The 22,677-nt window shown below is 40.9% G+C and overlaps 1 protein-coding gene across 7 annotated transcripts in view; it reads right to left on the reverse strand.

Annotated features, from left to right (window-relative positions):
* CNTNAP4 (contactin associated protein family member 4) overlaps positions 1-22,677 on the reverse strand; it is a 253,729-nt gene that overhangs the window by 94,149 nt on the left and 136,903 nt on the right. For 5 of the 7 annotated variants that reach the window (XM_036274253.1, XM_036274254.1, XM_036274258.1 and 2 more), the window contains exons 5-8: positions 5,998-6,201; positions 5,268-5,452; positions 4,339-4,482; positions 1,003-1,264 (exon numbers count right to left, since the gene is read on the reverse strand). In XM_036274253.1, coding sequence (XP_036130146.1) covers positions 1,003-1,264; positions 4,339-4,482; positions 5,268-5,452; positions 5,998-6,201 — 795 coding nt within the window. The remainder of the gene's footprint in view (positions 1-1,002; positions 1,265-4,338; positions 4,483-5,267; positions 5,453-5,997; positions 6,202-22,677) is intronic. The other 2 variants (XM_036274257.1, XM_036274259.1) reach the window with 1 other exon arrangement.

Raw genomic sequence — 22,677 nt, forward strand, 5'->3', positions numbered from 1 at the left:
AGACTACACACATGTGTATCCATTTGTCTATCTGTTTTCTTATATTTAGTTTTCTACTATATTTTAACTTTTTTCCTCTCCCAGTCGTAACCTATTAATTTTGGCCATAGTTAATATAGAGGAGTAGTACAATGGCATCTTTAAATTGTTTTTAAAGATCATTTATTAAATTGATGTAGCAATTTACCCCAATGTGACCTCCAGTTGCTGGGCTTAAACGTTATTCCATATATATGAAAATGTGATGGAGATCCCTTGTCAAAAACTATATAATTTTAATGAAGAGACAAAAATATCCTTCACCCAAAGCACTGACCTAAATTAGACATTAATTTTCCAGACACTCATATAGTCTCCTTAATTATATTACCTCAAATCATTAAAATGATAGCGTATTGCCTAGAAGTAGAGAGAATTCCTTTTGGTGCTGAAATGAGGAACTTTGCATGAATATTTTCATCCTCCCAAAATATATCCAACTCTGCATGGAATACATCCGCAAGTAAAGTCACTTGGAATTAGTATTTAGGCTTTACCATACTAATGTAGACATACAATATAGATCCAAGACAGATCTCCTCCTTTCTCTCACAGACCAGGGAAGACTAATAAACATAGTAGACAAACCGAGTTTTCCACTGAAGACACTCAGTAAACTTTTGGGCCCATTCCAAAGTCTTTCACATTTTCCCCCAAACAGATTTCCTCAGCGTATGTTGCTCTGTCTGGAGTGGATGAGAGGGTCGTAGAAGGAAATTTCCATTCCCCCAGAAGTATCATTTGGGTTAATAAGAATTGCTACTGTGGAGCCATATTTTTTTTAAAAAAAATTAGAATCCAGTTCCTCTAAGGAAGAGTACTGATAATCTTATTAACTCAAGTGTTCATTTATTAAACATATATTAATTTTTTGGTTATGCATAAAATGGCATGGGGAAGGGACGGAGGGATAATGAAATCTTTCAGACGCATACGCCTTGCCTGCGGGGATACGCTTATTACCTGCTGTGATGTCACTGGGTAATTTTCCAGGCTGGTAGAGATTCAGCTTAAGTTTTCCATCATTAAGAAAGAGGAGGAGACCCCCTGAAACCAGCTGAAGTTCACTGAATAGCAGAAGCCCTGCATTATTCCAGGTTCGAAATTGAAAAGCAGCAGCCACCTCGTCCTCCCCGGAAGAGCCCGGCAGCGCTAAGTAACTCCTGGGGCTGAGAAAAGTCACAGGCACAGATTGTGGTTGTGAACAAGAAAACGACACATTTCCCTGAGAATAAAGTCAAAGAAGAAGCTTTAAGAAGGAGTCGTATCACATTAGCAATAGAAACTGAAATATTCGCAAAGGCTATTTATCAATCTCAAATGATCCTCGCTTTAAAACAACGCGTTGCTATCAACATGAAAATCCACACTCTTGCCATACATTCAAATCCGGTGATTAGAATCAGGCAACTCTTGCCTGCGCTCTCTAGGTGAAATCCTTTTCTCCCTATCTCTCAACTTTCACAAAGGCATCTAGCCCAGTGTAATTTAATTTAATAAAATTGTATTTAAGCCAACTCTTTGTTTTTGTCTTTTACTTGGCTTTCCATTTTTATCCCTTTGCTGCCTTTGGCTTCTAATGAATCTCGTAGCATAACCAATATTAATGACCTGCTATACACACAGGTCTTCTCTGTTATACACACACACACACACACACACACTTTCAGCTATATGCTCAATTATAAATACATACACACACTTTAATATATATTGATGAATACATATACCTACACACTGGGCATTATTTGTTTTACAAAAATAGGAGCCATTTACTGCATCATGACTTTATCACTGAAATATACCTTGTGGAACTTCCTCTGAGTTATCTGACATAAGCCTACTTTCTTCTCTTTATTTATCATGTGAATGGTCCAAGTTGTACTCGATTGTTTTCCTGTTAATGTACATGCACTGTGTCCAGGTCTCGCCTCTCCCAATAATACTGTCATAAATAACTGTGTGAAGAAGGTTCTAAATACAGAACAATAGGTGCCTATATGTTTTAATAAATATTTCCAGCTTCTCTTTCTAAAAGAAAAAGCTGAACTAGTCCACTCTTCCACCAGTAATAAATGAGGATATCCTTTTCCTCACATCCTTGGCAGGAATAGGTATTACAGACCTTTTAAATCTGTACAAATTCAATGACAAAAATGTCAAAGCAATATTTCATTCTTATTTATTTTTCATTGACCTTACTAATAGTGATTCTGAGCATTTTTCATGAATTCGTTGCTCTTTTGGACTTGCTTTCCTCAGAAAAGTCTGCGTGTCTTCTGCTTATTCTTCATTTTTCTTTTTTTTTTTTTCCTCTGTAGGTTTTACATTGGTCACTACAATGTACAATGTACTATTCACATTCCCTTTTTAAACTATTTTTGTCTTTTTCTTCTCAGTATGCCCTTATCATCAGATTTACATGTACTATTTCTCATCTAATGGCTTTGGAATAGATCTCCAGGATACATTGTATCGCATAGATTTGTTTTAAAATACTGTCTACAAAAAATCACCTCTGAATTGTTTAGAAAGAATTAAACATGTTCCTTAACATGTTTCAGAAATGAAGATAAATGTTTGTGTTTTTCCTGAAAATAATCCTTAATAAATTTTCCAAATATAGATTTGAAAAATCAATAAAATCAACTTTATTTAGAAGAAGAGACACTGGAGTTAACCCATTTGGCCTTGGTTAAACAAAAGTTTTTGGTGATATTGTGATTCTGTTTAAAGTGTATTAGCTTTCATTATGGGCAAATATCTTGTCCCAATGAATGAAATAACAAAAGCTAAAGAGTAAACTACACTAGCCTATAATGTAAAGGCAATTATAGATGAGCAAACGTAGTAAAAATGGAAATGTTTACCAGCTGCGGTTTGGTCTCATGCTTAGTTTGGACAGCTGCCTGCTACCCTGCAAATCGTCTTGCCAATGAAAAGTGGGTGTTAGTTGCATGAGTTTCTGGAAACTCATTTTGTCAATTAATCACACACCTATCTACCTATAATATTTGATTTTCCTTTTAAATCATTTTTCTAATTATAAAAAAAGAGAACTGTTTTAAAATTTCATTGGAGCCCTGGCGGTGTAGCCAAGTGGTTAGAGCCCTGTCCCCATACGCCAAGGTTGCAGGTTCAGTCCCCAGTCAGGGTCCATACAAGAGCCAACCAGTGAGTGCACGAGTAAGTGGAACAATAAGTCGATGTCTCCCCCCACCCCCGTTCTCTCTCTAATATCAATACATTAAAAAAATTGCTAAATGTTCTACTCATATAAATGCTACTAATTCACACAGAGAATTAGGAATAAATATTTTGTAAACAATAAATATTTCTATGATGTGCTTTGAAATGTGCAGATACGTAAGCTTAACTTTACATATTGAATTTTAAACAATTAAAGCGACCTATGCAAATGGGTATGTGTGTAAGCTGGTTACACTGGAAACCGTGTTTCACAGCCTCTTCTTGTCTGGTTCTGGTTAACAGTTAGCCAAGGGGGGAGCTCGCAGGGTACTGGAGTTAGAAGGGGAGGGTTGGCCGGTTTCCTCCTGAGCGTGTGCTCATGCGCAGTGAAGGACCGCGGGGCTGGGGCCAGCGAGCCCTGGCCCGTCACAGCCCTCCGCCGACAGCTGGCCTCCGCTTCCCAGCCCCTCTGACAATAGCTAAGCTCCAAGCTCCCAAGCAGATCCCTTGTTCATAAAACTCATCGCAGCGCTGATTTCCCCGCTGAACCCTGACCGATAGTTATCTCCAAATTCTGCCGTATTTCCATGGAATCAGAATACAGGGCAGCCTGACCAACAGCGCTGCTGGGACAGATTGGCAGATGCGATGCTGTAATAGCCTATTAGTTTCCTGTATTTGTTATGAATGAGCATGGCAAAATACACGTTTTTCAAATGCCTCTCTAATATACATGGATGTTATCTGATTCCAGGAACTCGGTATGCTTGTTTAGAGAGTTTGTCAGGGAATATCTTATTAAGGAAATTACAGAGCAAAAGAAATTAGTCTCCTGGGAATAATAATATCATAACAAAATTATCAACTGCCAAGAAAAAACAAAACAAACCTGTTTTACTCCATATAAAATAAAATAATCGTGTCTTGTGAATTATGATTCTTTAGATAGGATTAACCCCTTATAGGCATATTGCCAAGCATAGAAAAGCTTTGAAAGAATACAAGTAAATTCTAAATCATCGTATCACATGGGAATCCAAAATGGAGCCATTTGTCCCGTGGAAAAGCCACTCGGCTTCCGCTCCTTCCTTCACACAAAGGCTCTCTTACCGTAGTGATGATCTGTGGCTTCTGTCGCTTGGCCAAATCAATGATATCCACTCCATTGTAGTAGAGGTTTTCTAAACACCCATGGAAATTTTTATGGGGGAATGACACTGATTTTCCAGGTGCTGAAATCCCTCCAAAGCTGATCTTAGAAAGAAAAATGGCATCAATAATATTGTTTAGTGATTTTCTGTTGATCTGTTTAAATAGTTATGATTAGAGACTACACTGTCATCGTCACACAGATCAATTTGTCATCGCCCTACACAGCCATATTGTTAATGTCATACGGAGATACTTTTAAAAATAAAGATACAGATTTTAAAGCTAATTTATACAAATGTATATGCTTTCAGTTTTCATTTATATTCGAGTTTAATAATTCTGAAAAGTTGCTAATCACACCCAGATATTTGTTGGTTGATGAATGAAAACACCTTTTTTTTTTTTATCCATGGTAAACTTGATTTATTCAATAAATGTAACTGATTACAGTCACATTTTACTTTATATACATTTCTGGCACACACTGATATTTATATATCTGAATTGATTGTTAATTAATTAGTCTATTCATTGTTATATCCTCCCAATAAATCTGTTCAGGGGTGCCCTATAACAAAAAGCAGGCAACACAATTTATATTTACTTGTGGTAATGAGATCTCTTCTTGGAGATTTCGTACATGTGACATTCTGTGATTACACATGTCAGATAAAAAAGATGATCTCTCTCTCTAATAATACAGTAACATATCGTGAGAAAGACGAAGGCTCTAGGATACACCCAAATCTGCTACGGCACATAGGAAACCCTTCACCAGGACTTGGATTCACTCTGAAAGTGGGGTTCCCAACGGCAGATTGCCTTCGGCTGGGCTTAACCTCAAGCACATCCTGAAACCTGTGTCAACTGAAACAGAACCATCACACCTCGTAATCAAGACCCAGGTAACTGAACGGCCCCTGGGCGTGGAAGTGATGCCGGTGCTCGTCCACTGTCAGGTTCACGAGGCTGCCCGAGCGCTGGACCAGCACCGTGTGCCAGTGCTGATCGTCCAGCAGGCTGCCCAGCGTGAGGTTGACCGGCGTGGGCGGCGAGGGCAGCTTAGCGTCACCTTAGAAGAGAAAAAAATAAACAGAAGCACCAGTATCCCCAGTCTAAACACAAAGCTCCCCTTTTGCGAGTCACCATCTTTCATAACGATGCAGTCTCCTTCCAGGCACGTCACCCCAAACTCCAGTGTGACGTACCTGACGTGGGACTAGCATATCCTCTCAACCTGGCTGCAATCTCTTCCACTGTTCATTCTTTTTCTTGGCATTGCCCACCACGTGCTTATTTTCAATCTAAATTTTATCTTTGCTACAACCTCATTATTTTTACTACCTTAATATTTTTTAAGGACCCATCTCTTTCTTCATGATATGCAAGTCTATTGGTCTTATACAATTTGAAAAAGAAACTGAACCATTTTAAATGAAAGTACAATTTTAAATGAGAGTACAGTGTTGGCATACACACACACACACACACACACACACACACACGCCCTTAACCTAGAAATAAGGGACCTTAATTGTTATAAGGCATAAACGCATGAAGTTACTGAAGTGATATGTGCATGACCAGATTTTCAAGCATTTCACCACATAGTGCTACCTGAATTAATAAGTAAAAAGAGTTTTCCTCTTCTCAATTCCAGTGTGATGTGATCTCCATTTTGCCCTTCCCTGTGGAGCAGAATCCCATCACTCTGCATGGTTTTAAATTTCAAAGAAATAATCTCCTTTATTGTGCTTAGGGGTTTTTGATGAACTCTGTAGAGGAGAGAACTTCGTCCATCAAGATCAACCACCTCTGATCCTAGAGACAAAGACATTAAAAGTCATTCTAGGGAGAATATGCTTTCCATTAAACATTTTAAATGTCTATGTATAGAAAAAGCATCATTTATACATACATACATACATACATACATACATACATACATGTAAAGTTCAGCTCTGAGCCCATCATAATCAGGTAAAATAAAACCACCACATGTCTAACTCTCTCTTGATACCTGGGATTGATTCCATTTTAGTCTTTACTAACCTATTTACAAAATTCATTTTAAAATGTATTTCTAATTTTCTCATATTATTAAGGGCCTTCTCATCCCATAAAAAAAGAATAGCAGAAAAATTGTGATATCAATATCCATAAAACCACTTTGCATACTCCACAATCAATTTTTTGTTTTTTGTTTTAAACAAACCCACATTTTTATTTTATTTATTTTGGCACATGCCCCTAGCAGGAACCGAACCCAGGACTCTCTGGTCCGCAGACCGACTCTCCAACCGCTGAGCCAAACCAGCCAGGGCTACAAACAGTATTTTTAATGGTGTTCTTGAAATGTTGAAGTTAAATGCTTTTTTTGGCTCCTATAAAAGTGGTTTCGACATCTCAAAATTCTTTCATATCTGCCATATATAAAGGAGTTCTGCGTCCAAATACACACACATACATCAGACTCATCAAATGCCACTTCAAATAAATATCAAACTGACCTTTGTGTTTTGTTTTATTTTATTATTTTTGTGACTAAGTAATAGTATTTGAGAACAATGCTACTGTCTGTCTTCTCAAGGGCATCGTTAAAAAGACATTCACTTAATGATATTATAGGGGCTGTTCTGCTGCATTTGTGTCATAACTGTGACATTGACATGTTTTTTCAGCTTTCTGTCAGTGTCTTATCTGCTCATTGTCAAGACCACTTTTATTCAGCTCATCTGAAAAAAGATGTCATGTTATACCGGTAGCATAACAGTTCATCTGTCAAAATCAGTTGCACCCTGAACAAGAAACACAAAGAATTGATAATACTCCAAAAGCTTAGCAGTGTTTTCTACATTTCACAAGTCAAAGATTTTTTTTTTAAAGACAATTACCCTTGAGAATGCATTCATGTAATAAATGAAGAGGTGAAGAAAATCCAATAAAATACGAAGCTATTTTTCAACTGGCTAGCTGATTTCTCCCAGTAAACGAAATGACATGAATGTTGACTCATCTTGTTTCCTTCGACAAAATTATTACCATTACTCTAGTACACCCAAATATGCATTTCGTTCAGATTCTCTACAATATTTAATGAGAATCATTTATATTCACCACCACCCAAATTTTTTCAACTATTTTATACAGCTATCTTTTGAAATTTCAGAGGTTTGATTTTTCCACATCTTGCTAATGTGTTTATAAAGAATTCACCAAGTGCACATGAATAAACATTGCATTCTGTAGGAAGAATGGTAACTGAACAATTATTCCTTGTTATAAAGCTAAAAAAAATGGGCACAGTAAAAACATAACTCTGTGTCAAATACAAATAATGTGTTCTGCGATTATTAGATTACAACAAATTAAGAAAAATTCCAATAAGACAGACTTTAAATGTGGATACATTTGGAGCAATGCCGTTATCTCTGAGTTAATGTATCGCTTAAAGGCAACCATCGTAATAATGATTTTATTTTAGATAAAGTCTATTTTTGGAATTAGCTACCAAGAGAATTTTATTCCCCCAGGAAAGGTTTAGTCTGTGTTACTTTAGCCTACTATTTCTTTCTTTTTTTTTTTAAATCTTCTTTACTATTGTTGTTATTATACTATAATGGTCATATTAACCTTTCATGGCACCTACAGCTTTTGTGCCTGGAATATTTCCATCAGCAAAATGAAATAGTGAAAACCATATCAGACAACTGATGCCCAAAGCAATGGTATATTGTTTCGAGTCTTAAACTGAAGGTACTTGCCATTTTCTCTCACTCCTACCTATTTTCTTTTTACTTTACAGTATAACACAAAGTTGGTGCAGTCACTCAACTATATTTATTAGTTCATCATATTTGAGGCACGTTTTGTTAGACAAAAAGAGTGATCAACACAGACATGGCCCCAGCCCTATGGGGCTTACATTCAGTGAAGACAGGCAATAATTATCAAGAGAACAAATACGTTAATAAATGATTATAGACTGTAACGGGTATTCTGATCAAGGTTAAAAGACTGGGGTCACTTTAGTTAAGGTAGCTGAGGAAACTTGGTCCTCAGGTCTAGAATCCTGACTCTAAGTCAATAATTTCCTACTCCCCGTGGTCTTTAAGTCCAGTTCTTGTGCTCATAAATGAGAGTTACTCTTAGAACATTTCATTCCAAGACACATTCTCCCAACACATCTCTTCTTCACTGCCTGAAAGGAAGCTCTGAGGACTGCTGGGCATTACAGGGACAGCCAGTAATTTAGCTCTCGGGAGGAGGAGGCAGGAGCAGGGCTGTTTGAAAAATGGGGCCTGAAAACCAGAAATAGTGACGTGTGGGAATCGACAGACTAGCTACCATCTCATCACAGAGGCACGTGCACGGGAACAACACCCTGCAGGGAAAAAAGCTAAACATAACTCAGAATGCAAGTACAGTGTCAGTACAGGATTATATATACACACACAACTTATGTATACGAAGATTCTCACAGGAGACAAATATTCAGATGATTCCTAACGATATTACTTTAGATAGAAAACTCACTTACAATGTCTCTAATATAAGTCACTGTTATGAAAAGCTATGCAACATATCTGATATATGAAAAGCATACAATTTTAAACCGTAATCATAAAACACTAAGTTAAAGATATAAAAATCTGAAACAGCCTGGCCGGTGTGGCTCAGCAGTTGAGCATCTACCCATGCACCAAGAGGTCACCGGTTCGATTCCGGGTCAGGGCACATGCCCAGGCTGTGGGCCAAATCCCCAGTGGGGGGCATGCAGGAGGTAGCCAATTGATGTTCTCTCTCATCGATGTTTCTATCTCTCTCTTCCTCTCTCTTCCTCTCTCTGTAAAATCAATAAAGAATAAAAAAAAATGTTTTTAAATAAAAATCTGAAACTCTCTGAAAAAGTCTTTTGAGAGAGAGAGAGAGAGCATTTGAATTCATGTGTCATCATTAGCATCTCGCACTCACTCCAAACGTGGTGTGGGGAATACAGGCGTAGAGACTCTCTTGAAAGTGCTCTCACCACTGTTAAGAAAAACTGGAGAAACTGAAAAATACATCAAAGGCAGAACTTCACGTTTTTTTCAAAGCCATACTGAGCATTTTCTAACAGGACCCATCTAAAGATTATTTCATTCTAAAATTAATAAATGTCTGCTTTTACAATTTATTACTGATTACTGAATCTGTTAAGTAACATGTTAATTTGTAGATATTTTTCCCATTAGAGATTCAAATGACTTCTGTCTGGTAGAAAATACATCCCCAAAGCTTTTTTTTTTTTTTTTTTATTGCCCTGACGGACATTAGCCATTGCGTACTTAACCCAGTAAGGGTCACCCAATACTCTTTCTTGGATTCCTGCATGCACTCAGTCCCCTGGACAGCTTTACCCCTCTGAGTCCTTCGCTAATGACTCAAATACATCTTTGATAAGTGTTTATTCTGTATTTGAATGAGTCATGTTTTTACATTTTTGAAAATTTTACTTTCAACACTACTAACTTAAAAAGCATACTTGGGCCCCGGCTGGTTTGGCTCAGTGGGTAGAGCTTTGGCTTGCAAACTGAAGAGTTACAGGTTCAATTTGGTCAAGGCCCGACCTCGGTTGTGGTTCAGTCCCCGGCCCTGGTAGAGGTTATGCGGGAGGAGACCAATCAATGTGTCTCTCTCACATCGGTGTCTCTCTCTCTCTCTCTCTCTCTCTCTCTCTCTCTCTCTCTTTCTGAAGATAAATGGAAAAATATCCTTGGGTGAGGATTATAAAAAAATAAATAAAAAGCATACTTGGACTTTACATCACTGACTAGAAAAGAAACATTTCAAGTCTCAGCCATCACTGGTAATGTTCAGGGTGAGTTTATTCTCACTATTCCACAAAGATTTTCAGATTTTGAACTCTTAATAGAGCATTGCCAATGCAAACACATTCTCACAAAAGAAAAGTGCAGATGATTTACAACAATATTTCTTTACATTAAATCTAACCTATAAGAGATCTGAGTATACACCATTAATAAAATTAATCCAACTCAATAATTATGTGTTTAGATAAAAACACTAAGTTAAGTATCCAAAATAATATTAATATTTAAATTCATAGTCAATAACGCATTTATTCCTGTCTTTTGTCACACACTTTTGGGAAAAAAATCTTTTGCACACAGTTGAATTGTATAAATAGAAAAAATAGAGGTATTCGAAAATTGACTATAGAAAAAATCGGAAATCAGAAGTTAACAAAGTTTATAACAGTAAAAGACCTATCGTCCAAAGATGTCAAAGACGTGTTACCTGATTGCAAGAAAGAATTATTTTTCTAACTGTAAATGTGTTCATTAGTATGCTTATTAACTGCGGTTCTATTTTAATGGCTGGATCATTATGGTATTAATAACAGCCCTGTCACGCCCAGGCTCACCATGGGGAGCGCAGGAACTCTAATTTTCCAGTAACAAGTTGAAAATTATTCTGGCACAGTCATGTCCTTCAGTCTAGCCTCTTCTGGGCCATTTTAAATACTGTCCACAGGACTGCAGTTTAGCCTGGTGGTTAAGACAACCTCTCTGTGTAGCTCTGACTCTTCCTTCCTCCGTGGGCAAGCGTGCGAGTTCCCTATGTTTACTGTAACAAACGCCCACAAATGTGGTCACGTAAAACAACACAAATGTATTATCTTACAGTTTGGGAGTTTAGAAGTCCTATAGTCTAGGTGATGGAGGTTGGGGGGCTGCTTTCTTCTGACGCCTCTAGAAGAGACTCCCTCCTTCCCTCTGCCAGGGTCCAGCCACCGCCTGCGTTCCTGGCTCGAACCTCCTGCCTTCGCGGGCAGGACAGTGTCAGAGCAACTTTCAGTTCTCACGGTCCCTCTCGTTCTTGCTGCCAGGGTCACGTCCCCGCTGACTTTGACCCTTTCACCTCTCTTACAAGGACCTTGCGATGGCACTGAGTCCCTCTGCCTGACCCAGGATCATCTCCCATGTCAAGATCCTCGATTCAATCACGTCGGCGACGTGCCTGTGACACACAATGTGACGTATTTGCAGGTGACAAGGCACGGTTTCCTCTCTCCCAGGAAGTTACTGAACCTCTTCGCCCCCCGAACCCTCATCTGTAACACGGGAATAACCACGGTGTACTCTTCATAGCACTGGTGAAGGAATGTACCTCTGCATAATTTTTGGAAGGGTTGTTGGCACATAATTTGGAATTCAGTAAAGGTTGGCGATGACTAACGCTGATGCTGTTATTTATTATTAGAATATGGGGCACGGAAGGAGGTACAGAAAACAGTTTAATAAATACATGTGGGCTACTTATTTTTTTAAAGGGGCCTCTTTAAAAAACAGTGAATTTCTGTAGCGCACCAGAAATGCTCAGTTATCAATGTCACTGGCGGGTCATGCAGCAAGAACGGTTCGGAGCACCTGCGGGTTCTGTGGCTTTTTCTCTGCTGTCAGCGAATGCCTGAGCTGGCTTACCATGGCAATTGTCGGTGACCTGAATCCTCCTCAGTGAATACCTCCATCTCCAATCTTCTCATTTATAGCAGGAATCAAAGAAAGAAGAGACTCACAAAGATTGTGGGCCCTACCCTCATATCCAATTCTCCCCGTGACACTGGGAAAGAGGCCCTGTCTGCTTTATTTGCATGATTCAGAAATACAATCTTCCGTGAAATGCAGGGTTTTCCAATAGAAAATATTCAAATTTCCCTCAGGGAGTTGTGTCAGGAGTGGTATTGCTGATGTGTAGTCTGTGCTTCCTCCTGCAGCATATTTATCGAGGGTTCTCTGTGCACCCGGGGGAAGACACCGCGATGCATAAAAACAAAGCACTTTCCCCCCAAGGAGCTCTGCTTCTGCAGCAGGACGGTCCCGAGTGATTTCTAACCTGTGCGGGAGGAGTGACCCTCTCAGCCTCAGAGAGGAGCTGCGGAGATGCTTTACCTCGTGAGCAGCGAACAGTTTTTCTCCCTCTGCGTATTTCACACGCAAACACACTCCTCATTACAATATCTGCCACCTGACCCGGTGTCCTTGCCTCACCCCTGCATCCCAACAGAAGTTTGAGGCTTCTCAAATTGTGACAGGTTGCCATTGGAAGACACAATGCTCTCCCACCCTCCAAGTGGATTACTAAGAAAATCACATTCAAGAGCTGGTTTCTTAAATTGAGTTGCACGGTCCCACCCTGTTAGACAACTGAGGAGAATCGGTCAACATGTTGGGTTCTGCCTGAGCCACACCCAGGAACTCAGGTTCCTGAGTGATCCTGAGGCACAGGACAGCATCAGGGTCATCTGACAAGAAGAACAAGAAGGTGACAGAAAACTCTTCTCTGAAAATGCATAAGCTCATTGCACACTGAATGGTACCATGGGAAATAAATGTTTTCTTCATCTATATTGTGGGCGATACTTGCAGAAAATGTGGAGGTGGTAGTGACTTGTACCTGAAAGATGCTTCAAAGAGAAATTGATTCTGTGAGTTAAACTATGAATCATCACATTACTGATGAGGTCAGTTGACAAAGACTTTTAAAAGAAAAAAAAAAAGGAATAGAAAATGAGTAAACCGGAAAACAAATTCTTGAATAACAGAAAATGGACATTATTTGAAGGTCACGAAAGATATCTTGGGGAAAAAAACACAAGTCTTCTCCTATTAATTCTTTAGGAATCATCTCAAAAATATAAATAGAAAAAGAAAGCGACTCTGGAGAGGGCTATAGACCAAACTCCTCCAGGTTAAACATGAAGTCAGCCTGAAACACTGATCATACATACTGTTTCTTTATTTGAAAATTATTACCTATGAATTACTAAGCAAACAGAGATCCAATTTTGACTTCTAAGAAAAATAAATCAGACTGAGTCACTGTTAAACTATTACACAGTGAAGTATTAAAGCAACAGCATGATGTATAGGCACTTGAGACCTGCATTACTGAACTGGGTTTTAAAGCGATGGAGGGAAGAGACCAAGCACTCGCGAAATCAACAGGAAATAGGTTGTACTATTTTTGCATAGTAGCATAAAAGAACACAGAATGATTTAAGGGACTCTTAAGTTTAAAACAACTAAAATTAATTCAATACAAAGGAAGAAGACACAGGATCAAATGCTACAGATAACCACAGGGAAAATGTGACTTTACCATCATGGCTTTAAATAGACTGGGTTAAGGTCAATGACAACACTCCGGGAGACCATGAGAACACAGATGATCTCTTCCCCTTAAATTAGCCTTTCAAACAGATCTGAAACTCGTAGCAGCTCCTATGTCAAGGATAGTGCACTGTGTCACTGGAGGATGTAAGTTGTATTTCTGTTTGTAATATGTATGCGTAATAAATATTACAGAAGTCACATGCTTATTCTCAATTTCCTTATTTGGAATATGTGGAGAACAATTCCAACCTCTCTTACTACACATAAAAACTGTGGGTATCAAATGGAAGCATCAAAAATGCCTCAACAACTACTAAGATTTGTATTATCATTTAATAATGACAAATATTCGAAATCTCCTATGTTCACTTCAGAGATACATCTCCTTTAATCACTTGCTGCTGTATGAATATAATAAATTTGTAATTTGTATATATTTACTGATTTCATGGTTTATATTGGGGCTAATCAGATATTTTTCTTAATTCATCCATTTAACGAATAGGTACTAGACCAAGTCCTACAGTAGGAGCCGGTGTTGCAACAGTGAACACAATCTGTCCTCATAGATCCTCCAATCTGAAGGAAAAGAAAAACATCAGGCAATGTATCCCATGTGTAAAGATACATAATTACAAATTTTAAATGGAGCATGAAAGGAAAAGGACAGGATTGTATGAGAGATTTGAACAGAGAGATCTAAATGAGGTTGTTGGTTAGGGATGACATCTCTGAGGAAGTGATATTTAAGCTGAGTAGATGACTGTAAATGTCTAGGGTCAGGAAAGAAGGACTAGTGGGAAGGCTGGGAGAGGAAGAGGAGAGCTGACAGGTGGGAGAGACCGGGGAGGGATGGATGTATGGCAGGGAGTAAATGGAAGAGGTCCCCAAGGAGCTGAACTGCTGGAAGATCACCTTGACCCAGAGAAAGCTTGGTTCCAAGCTCTGTTGGGACAAAGGTCTATTTTGGTTTGTCCTCAGCCCTAGGGCATAACACCTGGTCTTCAAGTGTGGTCTTTACTCCTAAGGCAATGTCTTTCTGGTTTTTCAGTCCAAGCCCAAGGTATTGGATAGGTCCCTCTAAATTGGCAGGACTTGAACTCCAAAGGTGGTCTTTCCAGCACTAGGAAGAGGCTGAAATCTCTAGGACTTCAATCCCCTCGTTCCTACTTTCACCTGGGTTCTTGGTAGCTCCTCTTGAGCATGTATGGTTCAGGAATCAGCCAAGGATTTAAGGCAAATTTGTTTACAGGAGTTGAGTCTCTCCCTCTCGGACTCCCTCCTTTTCAGTATTCCGATCTAAATTTCTAGCCACTCCGGCAACCTGGCACGCTGACCTCTGTCTCCTCAGCCTGGTAAAAACATTATGATGCCCTGCAGACTGGGCTGTGTTTTCAGGAATAAGTCAGTTAAATATGTATCTCCTGGAGTTTGCTTTTCTTCGTTCAAAAATCACGTCTTCTCAAGTTTCTCTGGTTTTAAGTTGAACTTCTAAGCCCTGAAGCAGTTTTTTAAATATAAATTTTATCCAGGAATTATACTCACTATGGGCAGCAAGACAGCCCAATAAAAGCTAATCTGCTATGACTGGTACTGAAAAGCAAATTGTCTTTTTATGAACTATTATAATAATTGACTTGGTCTATTAATATTTAGGATTACAAAGTGGTCATATACTAATTCTATTATTTCTTTCTTTATTTATTACCTGCAATATATCTTAAAAGAGAAATTTCCTCTAGTCTTCTATTTGGTTACCTTGAGATATGAATTTCATAGGAAAAGTAGAATAGATGTTTGATGTTTTCCTTTCATTTATTAGTTTTCAAAATAATGAGCTGGCCCCTTAATATCTCTCAGAAGTAACCAATGAGATTTTTTTTTTTAGTATTATCATGAACTTAAACATATATATGTTTCAAAACTGCAGGTACTATCCTTACTGACGCTAAAATATTTTCATCTTTGGTCAGTGAGAGCCTCCTTCGTTGGCTCTTTTGACATAATTCTGATAATTTTTTGCAAAGTTTCCTTATTTTCTGCTATTATAATAGTTAACTTTATATTCATTTTAACATCACTCATCATTAAACTAAAATCTTTAGTCTATAAACTTTGCAAAGAATGAAAATTTATCCTCTTTGATTTTGGCTGACCAGACTTGATCTTTGATGCATTTTTTTTTTTCATTTATCTTCAGATAGAGCGGGAGGCAGAGAGGGAGGAAGAGGGAGAGAGAGAAGCATCGACGTGAGAGGACACACTGACTGGCTGCCACCCGCATGATCCCAACCGGGGCCGGGGACGAACTGCAAACGAGGTACGTGCCCTTAGCGGGAACCGAACCCGGGACTCTCTGGTCTGTGGGCCGACACTCTAACCGCTGAGCCAAAGCAGCCAGGGCTTGATGCAAACGTTGACAGAAAGTGGGATTCCTCCGCTACAGTATTAGTTGAGAGCAAGGACTGCATTTAATTCACCTGGGTCAGGGTTTTAGCAGTTAACTTCTGGGAGTAGCTTAATAAAAAGGTATTGAATTTGATGATGAATTTTCTTTCTAGGGAATCTAACAAATTTGCTGCTTTTCATTTTTCCCCCTAACCAGACATGTTGTATGGCAGATGAGCATCCTGGCAAAGTAAAGACTGTTACCGAGTTCTCTCGGGGATTTTTCCGGTGAATATTTGTACTTCTCATGTCAGTTTTTCACATTTTATTAATATGCTTTCTAAACTGAAATCTATTGATGTAATTAGTCCCAACTCTCACTATTTTTTTACATTATAAAATGCATATTCTTACTATTACAAAGTTAACAGCAGTTTTGTAATTATCGACTTGCACCAATTATTAAATAGAATCCATAATTTCCTCCTAAACAGTCTGCATTTCAGCAAATAAACACAGTCAAACACTTCTTTACATTTCTTCTCTTCTAATCTTCTCACTCAGTTCTCCCTGTGTTCTAGGCCTGAGCTCCACCAGGCTGAGCACACCACTCGGATGGTGGGAAGGCATTCTTGAGGCTCCCCAAGCCACCTGCTTTCATTCCTTCCTTTGTGCAGGAGTAACAACAAAGGAACATCCGATCAGGGCAGAGTAACCGGGAGCAGACGGCTGCCCCAGGGGCAGATGCAAATGTCCTCCGAGCTAGAGGTGGCGTCTCAGAGACATTGTCAGAAGCAGCGATTTCTACCCTGAGAAAAGGTGATGAATGAAAGGATCATCTAGGTAGAGGAATGAAAGCCGGGTGTCTGGCAGTTGTCTCGGGCACAGTACAAAGATCCTGAATCTAGAAATACCATAAAACATGGCACGTGGAAGAAATGGAAAGAAGTTCAGTAGGGCTGGACAGCTGGATGTTTGCAGGCTGCCGAGGATGAGGGAGGGAAGAGCGTGGATTGCCAAACGAGAATGTCTACTTAGGAGCCAGAGAAAAGGAACTTAGAATATACCAAGTGCAGTGGTCTCAGCAGTTCAGCCCTAACTAGAGAACATCATCTCCGGGGGCCTGACTGCCCTTCCTCAGGACGCCCCCGTTCTTTCCCTTCCTCTGCCTTTGTTTACCTGCTGCCTTTCCTGGGGGACATTTAGTAGAGTCGTATTTCTTCGTCATCAAACACTTCCGTTTTCTGTCGTCCACAAATTATTTCCTTACCTACATCTCTTGTCTCGATCTGTAAACGTGTTCAGAGCTACTATGGCCAAGACATCTGAAATGTATGCTTTCCCTTTGAACCCACAAAGCGTAGCTCCTGCTTCTCCAATTACTCAGCAAACAACTTCGCATTCACTGAGGGGAAAGCAGAACGCGCTCTTTGATGTGGATTTTCCATTCACTGGACGCTCCTTCATAACAAAGTACTGCTCCAACTCATTGGGACAGAGGGTAATGAAAGTGCGTGTGCTTCTCACAATAGCTACTTTCCCTACAGAGTTCACAGGACCAGCTTCCACTTATAATCTCAGCAAACACATGTATGAGGCACGAGGCTGGCATAAAAATACTCATTACTTCCCTGCCCGTGTGGCTCAGTGGTTGAGCATTGACCCATGCACCAAGAGGTCACCGGTTCGATTCCTGGTCAGGGCACACGCCCGGGTTGCAGGCTCGATCCCCAGTAGGGGGTGTGCAAGAGGCAGCCGATTGATAGTTCTCCCTCACATCAATGTTTCTGTCTCTTTCTGCTTCTCCCTTCCTCTCTCTCTAAAAAATCAATAAAAAAATATTTTTAAAAAATGCACACTACTTGAAAAATAGTATAAAGGACCTGCTTTAATTATGATAGTGATGCATTTCTGCCTTCAAAGACATGAGCAGTTATTCAAACACAGCACTTCAAACTTTTATTAACAGTAATGGAATAAGTGGAATTGTTATGATTTAATAACCAAAATGATATTTATATAGATTTCAATTATATACTTTCAACCCAGAGGGTTTAGAGCTCCAGCCTTCCAGTTTCACAGGCGCTTGAATTCAACTGTGTCAACAGCAGAATTAATTCCCTCTCCTGTGCCCTTTCGGAACCCATTTTTCTCCAGTGGCCTCCCAGTAAACGGCACCACCTTGCAGATGGGTCTTCAAATCTGATAACCCAGTGTCTCTCACATATAATCACTAAGCTCTCTTGATTCGATATCCTCAGTATATTTTGAATCTGATACAAGTCGAGAGGACCCTGTCCCCTGATCCTGGTCCTCTAGTTTGAGGCCCTACTGTCACTTGACCAGTTCGCCAGTCTCCTGGTTGCTCTGCCGCCTCCAGTCGGCACCCTGCATTCCGTCGGGAAGACCATTCTCAAACACAGACAGATCCTCCAAGCAATGCTCCTTCCATGCTTGCCGGGGTCCACCCCTCCTGGTTGGGACTATCCTCCCAGCCTCCTATGTGCAATATCTACATCTTCATTTCAAACCCTCTGCTGTAATTTTTCTTATACTAATCTCAATCTATCAGTCTCTTATTCCTCACACCCTACACACACTCACGCTGCAGTAACTCGCATCGACTCTGCTCAGTTTTTATAACATTGCCTCTCCTGACCTAAGATCAAATACCCCAGGCTGGTGGCCACAAATGGTTCTGTTTTCACATGCGCTCCTGCACACACACCCACGTTGCACGCCACCCCACCCCTCTGGACCGGCGAACAAGCTGACAGTCAGCCCTGCAGGGTCACCACGGACCGCCTGTGGTGGCTGTTATTCACAGTCGTCTTGTGGGTTACCTTAGCAACCTGTACATAGCTTTTTTGGCTTTTATTATATAGTCGGTGCTATCAATTTTCTGTTTTGAGTTTTGTAACTTTGTAGCACTTTAGAGTATATGTTTATGTTTGTACTTTGCAATGAAAGGACTGTGTTAAATAAACCGAGCATTAGAAAGTAGACCATATTATATATAATAATCATTCCCATATTATTAAATATATATATATATATATATATACATTCACTTAGATTTTCTCCCTATACCCAATACCTAGTAGAATTCTCTTGCAGCAAGTGTCAAGAAATACTTAAAAGGTGAACGCATGTATGATTCATGTAGTTGTCAAGAGCGCCAGCTTTGGAAAGAGATGGATCTGATCTTGAATCTTAGCTCTGACACAGGCTGTGCAATCCCGACGCGGTTCTGTTTCTCTCGGGCCCACTCTCCCCATCAGGAGACCTGAAACGCACAGGTCCTCCTCACACTCCTACGAGACCGACCCGGGTGCCACGGCTGTGATCCAGGAGCAAGGCCCTGCCCACCTCCCACCACCAGGGACGCTGCAGCAGAACGGCCTTGAGCAGCTGCAAAACTCCAGTGTGATCCGGGATCGGGACTCCTTCAGACAGAATCCTGTGGCTGTGTTCTTTTTTTTTTATCCTCACCAGAGGACATTTTTTGATATTTTGTTCAGATAGAATGGGAGGGAGAGAGAGAGAGAGAGAAACATCGACGTGAAAGGGACACATCGAGTGGCTGCCACCCACACGACCCAACCAGAGCCGGGGACAAACTGCAACCGAGGTACGTGCCCTAAATGGGAACCGAACCCGGGTCTCTCCGGACCGCAGGCCGACGCCCCATCTGCTGAGCCAAACCAGCCAGGGCTGCAGCTGTGTCCTTGAGGAAAGGGAATGCCAGTGGTCCCGTCTGGGTCGGTGCCAGGCGACCCAGAGCGAGCCACAGGCCTCACGCAGCCAGCAGTTCTGCTTGCCTCCTCGCAGAACAGTAACGCTCATGCTCTACTTCACAATGTTGTTAGACGTCAATCAGAAAATGCCCAGAATGAAGAGTATCTGACACATGTTAGCTGTTTAATAAATGATGTTTATCTAGTATCATGTAAGGCTGATGCTATGAAGAAGGGTGACTATGGTGTAAAAGAGGAATTAAAGTCAATTCAATCAAATGCAATCCCATAAAGCACTCACACCCGACCCATTTTGTGGTTATTTTAGGTAATCTCTGAGAGTCTTTTTCCATTAAGTGTATTACTTTTTCTCTTTTACCCAAAATTATACAACAGTCATTTTACATTGACTCCCATCAAATCATTTTACTGCGTGTGTTCAAGTCATGTTGGCTCCCAGTACTGCTACTTGGGTCAGTGAAAGAAGAAGGCGGACCTGCCTGGCTGGTGTGGCTCAGTGTTCGAGCGTCGACCCATGCACCAAGAGTTCGCCAGTTCGATTCCCGGTCAGGCACATGCCCAGGTTGTGGGCCTGATCCCCAGTGGGGGGCATGTGGGAGGTGGCCAGTCGATGTTTTCTCTCATGGATGTTTCTATCTCGCTCTAAAAAAATTAATTCATAAAAAAAGGAGGTGGACTAAAGACGTGGACATTGTGCTCACTCCAAGAGACAGCAAATGAAGGCACAGTGAAAAGAATGTTCCCCAGGGTTTCAAAACAATAAGAGTGTGTGTGTGTGTGTGGGGGGTTGACTTATCATTAACCACATGTTAGCGGAGAACTCAAAGGAACCTATATCTCAGCAGCTCCTTACACAGGGCCATTATGAGTGGTGTTTTAGTTTTAGAAAAACAGCATCAATAGTCTCGTGAAACTAATGATGAATTTATACCCTAGACTGAATGTGTATTCAATGTGTACTACTGGAGAAATTACTTAACATTTCTAAGTAATTTCTAAGACTCTATTAAATGGGTGATTTTTTAGGATTATATTAGAATGTCTATAAAAACTGGATATGACAGAGTAAGTGCTCTATAACTGTTAGCTCTCATTATCCTGTGATAAATAAATATTCTGAATGAGAGAAAGTAATTGTAAATATGAAACATTTTGAAGTTTGTTTTGCAAATTGTCCATCACGTAACAATGGGCTTTGCTAAACTCTGTGACCCAAAGACAAATAGGACAGACTGGGCTGTGTGCACCAGCATCGAAATTTGGGGTGGGGTCATTTCTTAGGGATGGTTTCATTCACGTGGGACAATTGTGAAGAGAGGGATTAACATCTAACAGGAGCGGCTACGCTTAACTGTTGAAGCCAAGAGAACCGGCAGGAAGTTGGGCAGATGGGGAGATGCAAGCGGCCCATGGCTCATGCTGGGATGCAGCAGCTGGAGGGAATGTGAGCTGGGGTTCTGCAGTCTGCGCACCAGCTCTGTCCCCGCCTCATGGGGCCCGGCTGTGCATCAGCTCTGTCCCCACCTCACGGGGCCCGGCTGTGCACCAGCTCTGTCACTGAGTCATGGGGCCCAGCTGTGCACCAGCTCTGTCCCTGAGTCATGGGGCCCGGCTGCCCACCAGCTCTGTCCCCGCCTCATGAGGACCGGCTGTGCGCCAGCTCTGTCCCCGCCTCACGGGGGCCCAGCTGTGCATCAGCTCTGTCCCCGCCTCACGGGGCCCAGCTGTGCATCAGCTCTGTCCCCGTCTCACGGGGCCCGGCTGTGCACCAGCTCTGTCCCTGCCTCATGGGGCCCGGCTGTGCACCAGCTCTGTCCCCACCTCACGGGGGCCCAGCTGTGCATCAGCTCTGTCCCCGCCTCATGGGGCCCAGCTGCACACCAGCTCTGTCCCTTCCTCACGGGGCCCTGCTGTGCACCAGCTCTGTCTCACAGGGCCCGGCTGTGCACCAGCTCTGTCCCTGCCTCGCTGTGCAGTTTCAGTAAGTCATCCCCTCCAGGCATTCGCCTCCTCATTTGCAAAGTGAGGGAATGGGGCAGTTATCTAATGATATTTATCTGGACTATTTTTTGAATGATAAACAGACTGCTTACTATCGTGCAGATATATAAATAAGCACTCAAGAAAAATTTGCTATTTTTAGAATGATAAAACAATATTAGTACTATTGCTATTCTTATTGTTACTCCTGATATCAATACTGTGATTACTATCCTGCAGGTCCTGGCAGGGACAGAATGCATGCTGGTGGAAGGGGACACCGGGCACATCACTGAGGAGTGCCATCCGGACAACACGGGTTCTCTGCCTCGCACAGTTGGGACAACCTCAACAAGTCGCTTGGCCTCCGTATGACGTGCCTTCCTTGAGTGCAAATATAGTGAACTAGATCCTAACTTAACTTACGTCACAATGTGATAAAATACATGTGAAGAAAGCTTTAGTGGCTAAATAAATAAATAAAGGCTTCCTGGAGAAATAATGATGCCGTGGAATCGAACTGGCCTGGATTCTCTGTGTACCAGCTGTGAGATCCTGGGCGAACCACTGGCTCTCTCCAAACCTCAGCCTGCTCAGCTGATGACTGTAGATCATACTAACAAACTCACCGCTCTATAATAAAACAGCATTTCACAGGATGGTGAGGCTTGAGGTAGGCTATCAATAACTCTTAGGGCCTTTCCCCACAAAAAGATATAATACAAATGCTTCATTAAGAGGGGACTAAGTGAAATCTGTGGTTTCTATCTTTTTTATGTGAAAGTATTTCAAACACAGATTATATTTTGGCACAGGTCTCTCCTATGAATTTACGCTGAGGGCATAGCATAAGTGAGCTGCATGGTGTCTTATTTTTAGGCTAGAAAAAAAAAAAAAAAACATTCTTTGGTCTCCTAAAGATGAAAGGTTATACTACATAGAACACTGTCTCTTTTACAAAATTTAGGGTGCCCAAATGAAATATCCCAATA

Source organism: Molossus molossus, unplaced genomic scaffold (assembly GCF_014108415.1).
Source record: "Molossus molossus isolate mMolMol1 unplaced genomic scaffold, mMolMol1.p scaffold_m16_p_21, whole genome shotgun sequence".
NCBI classification, from domain to species: Eukaryota; Metazoa; Chordata; class Mammalia; order Chiroptera; family Molossidae; genus Molossus; species Molossus molossus.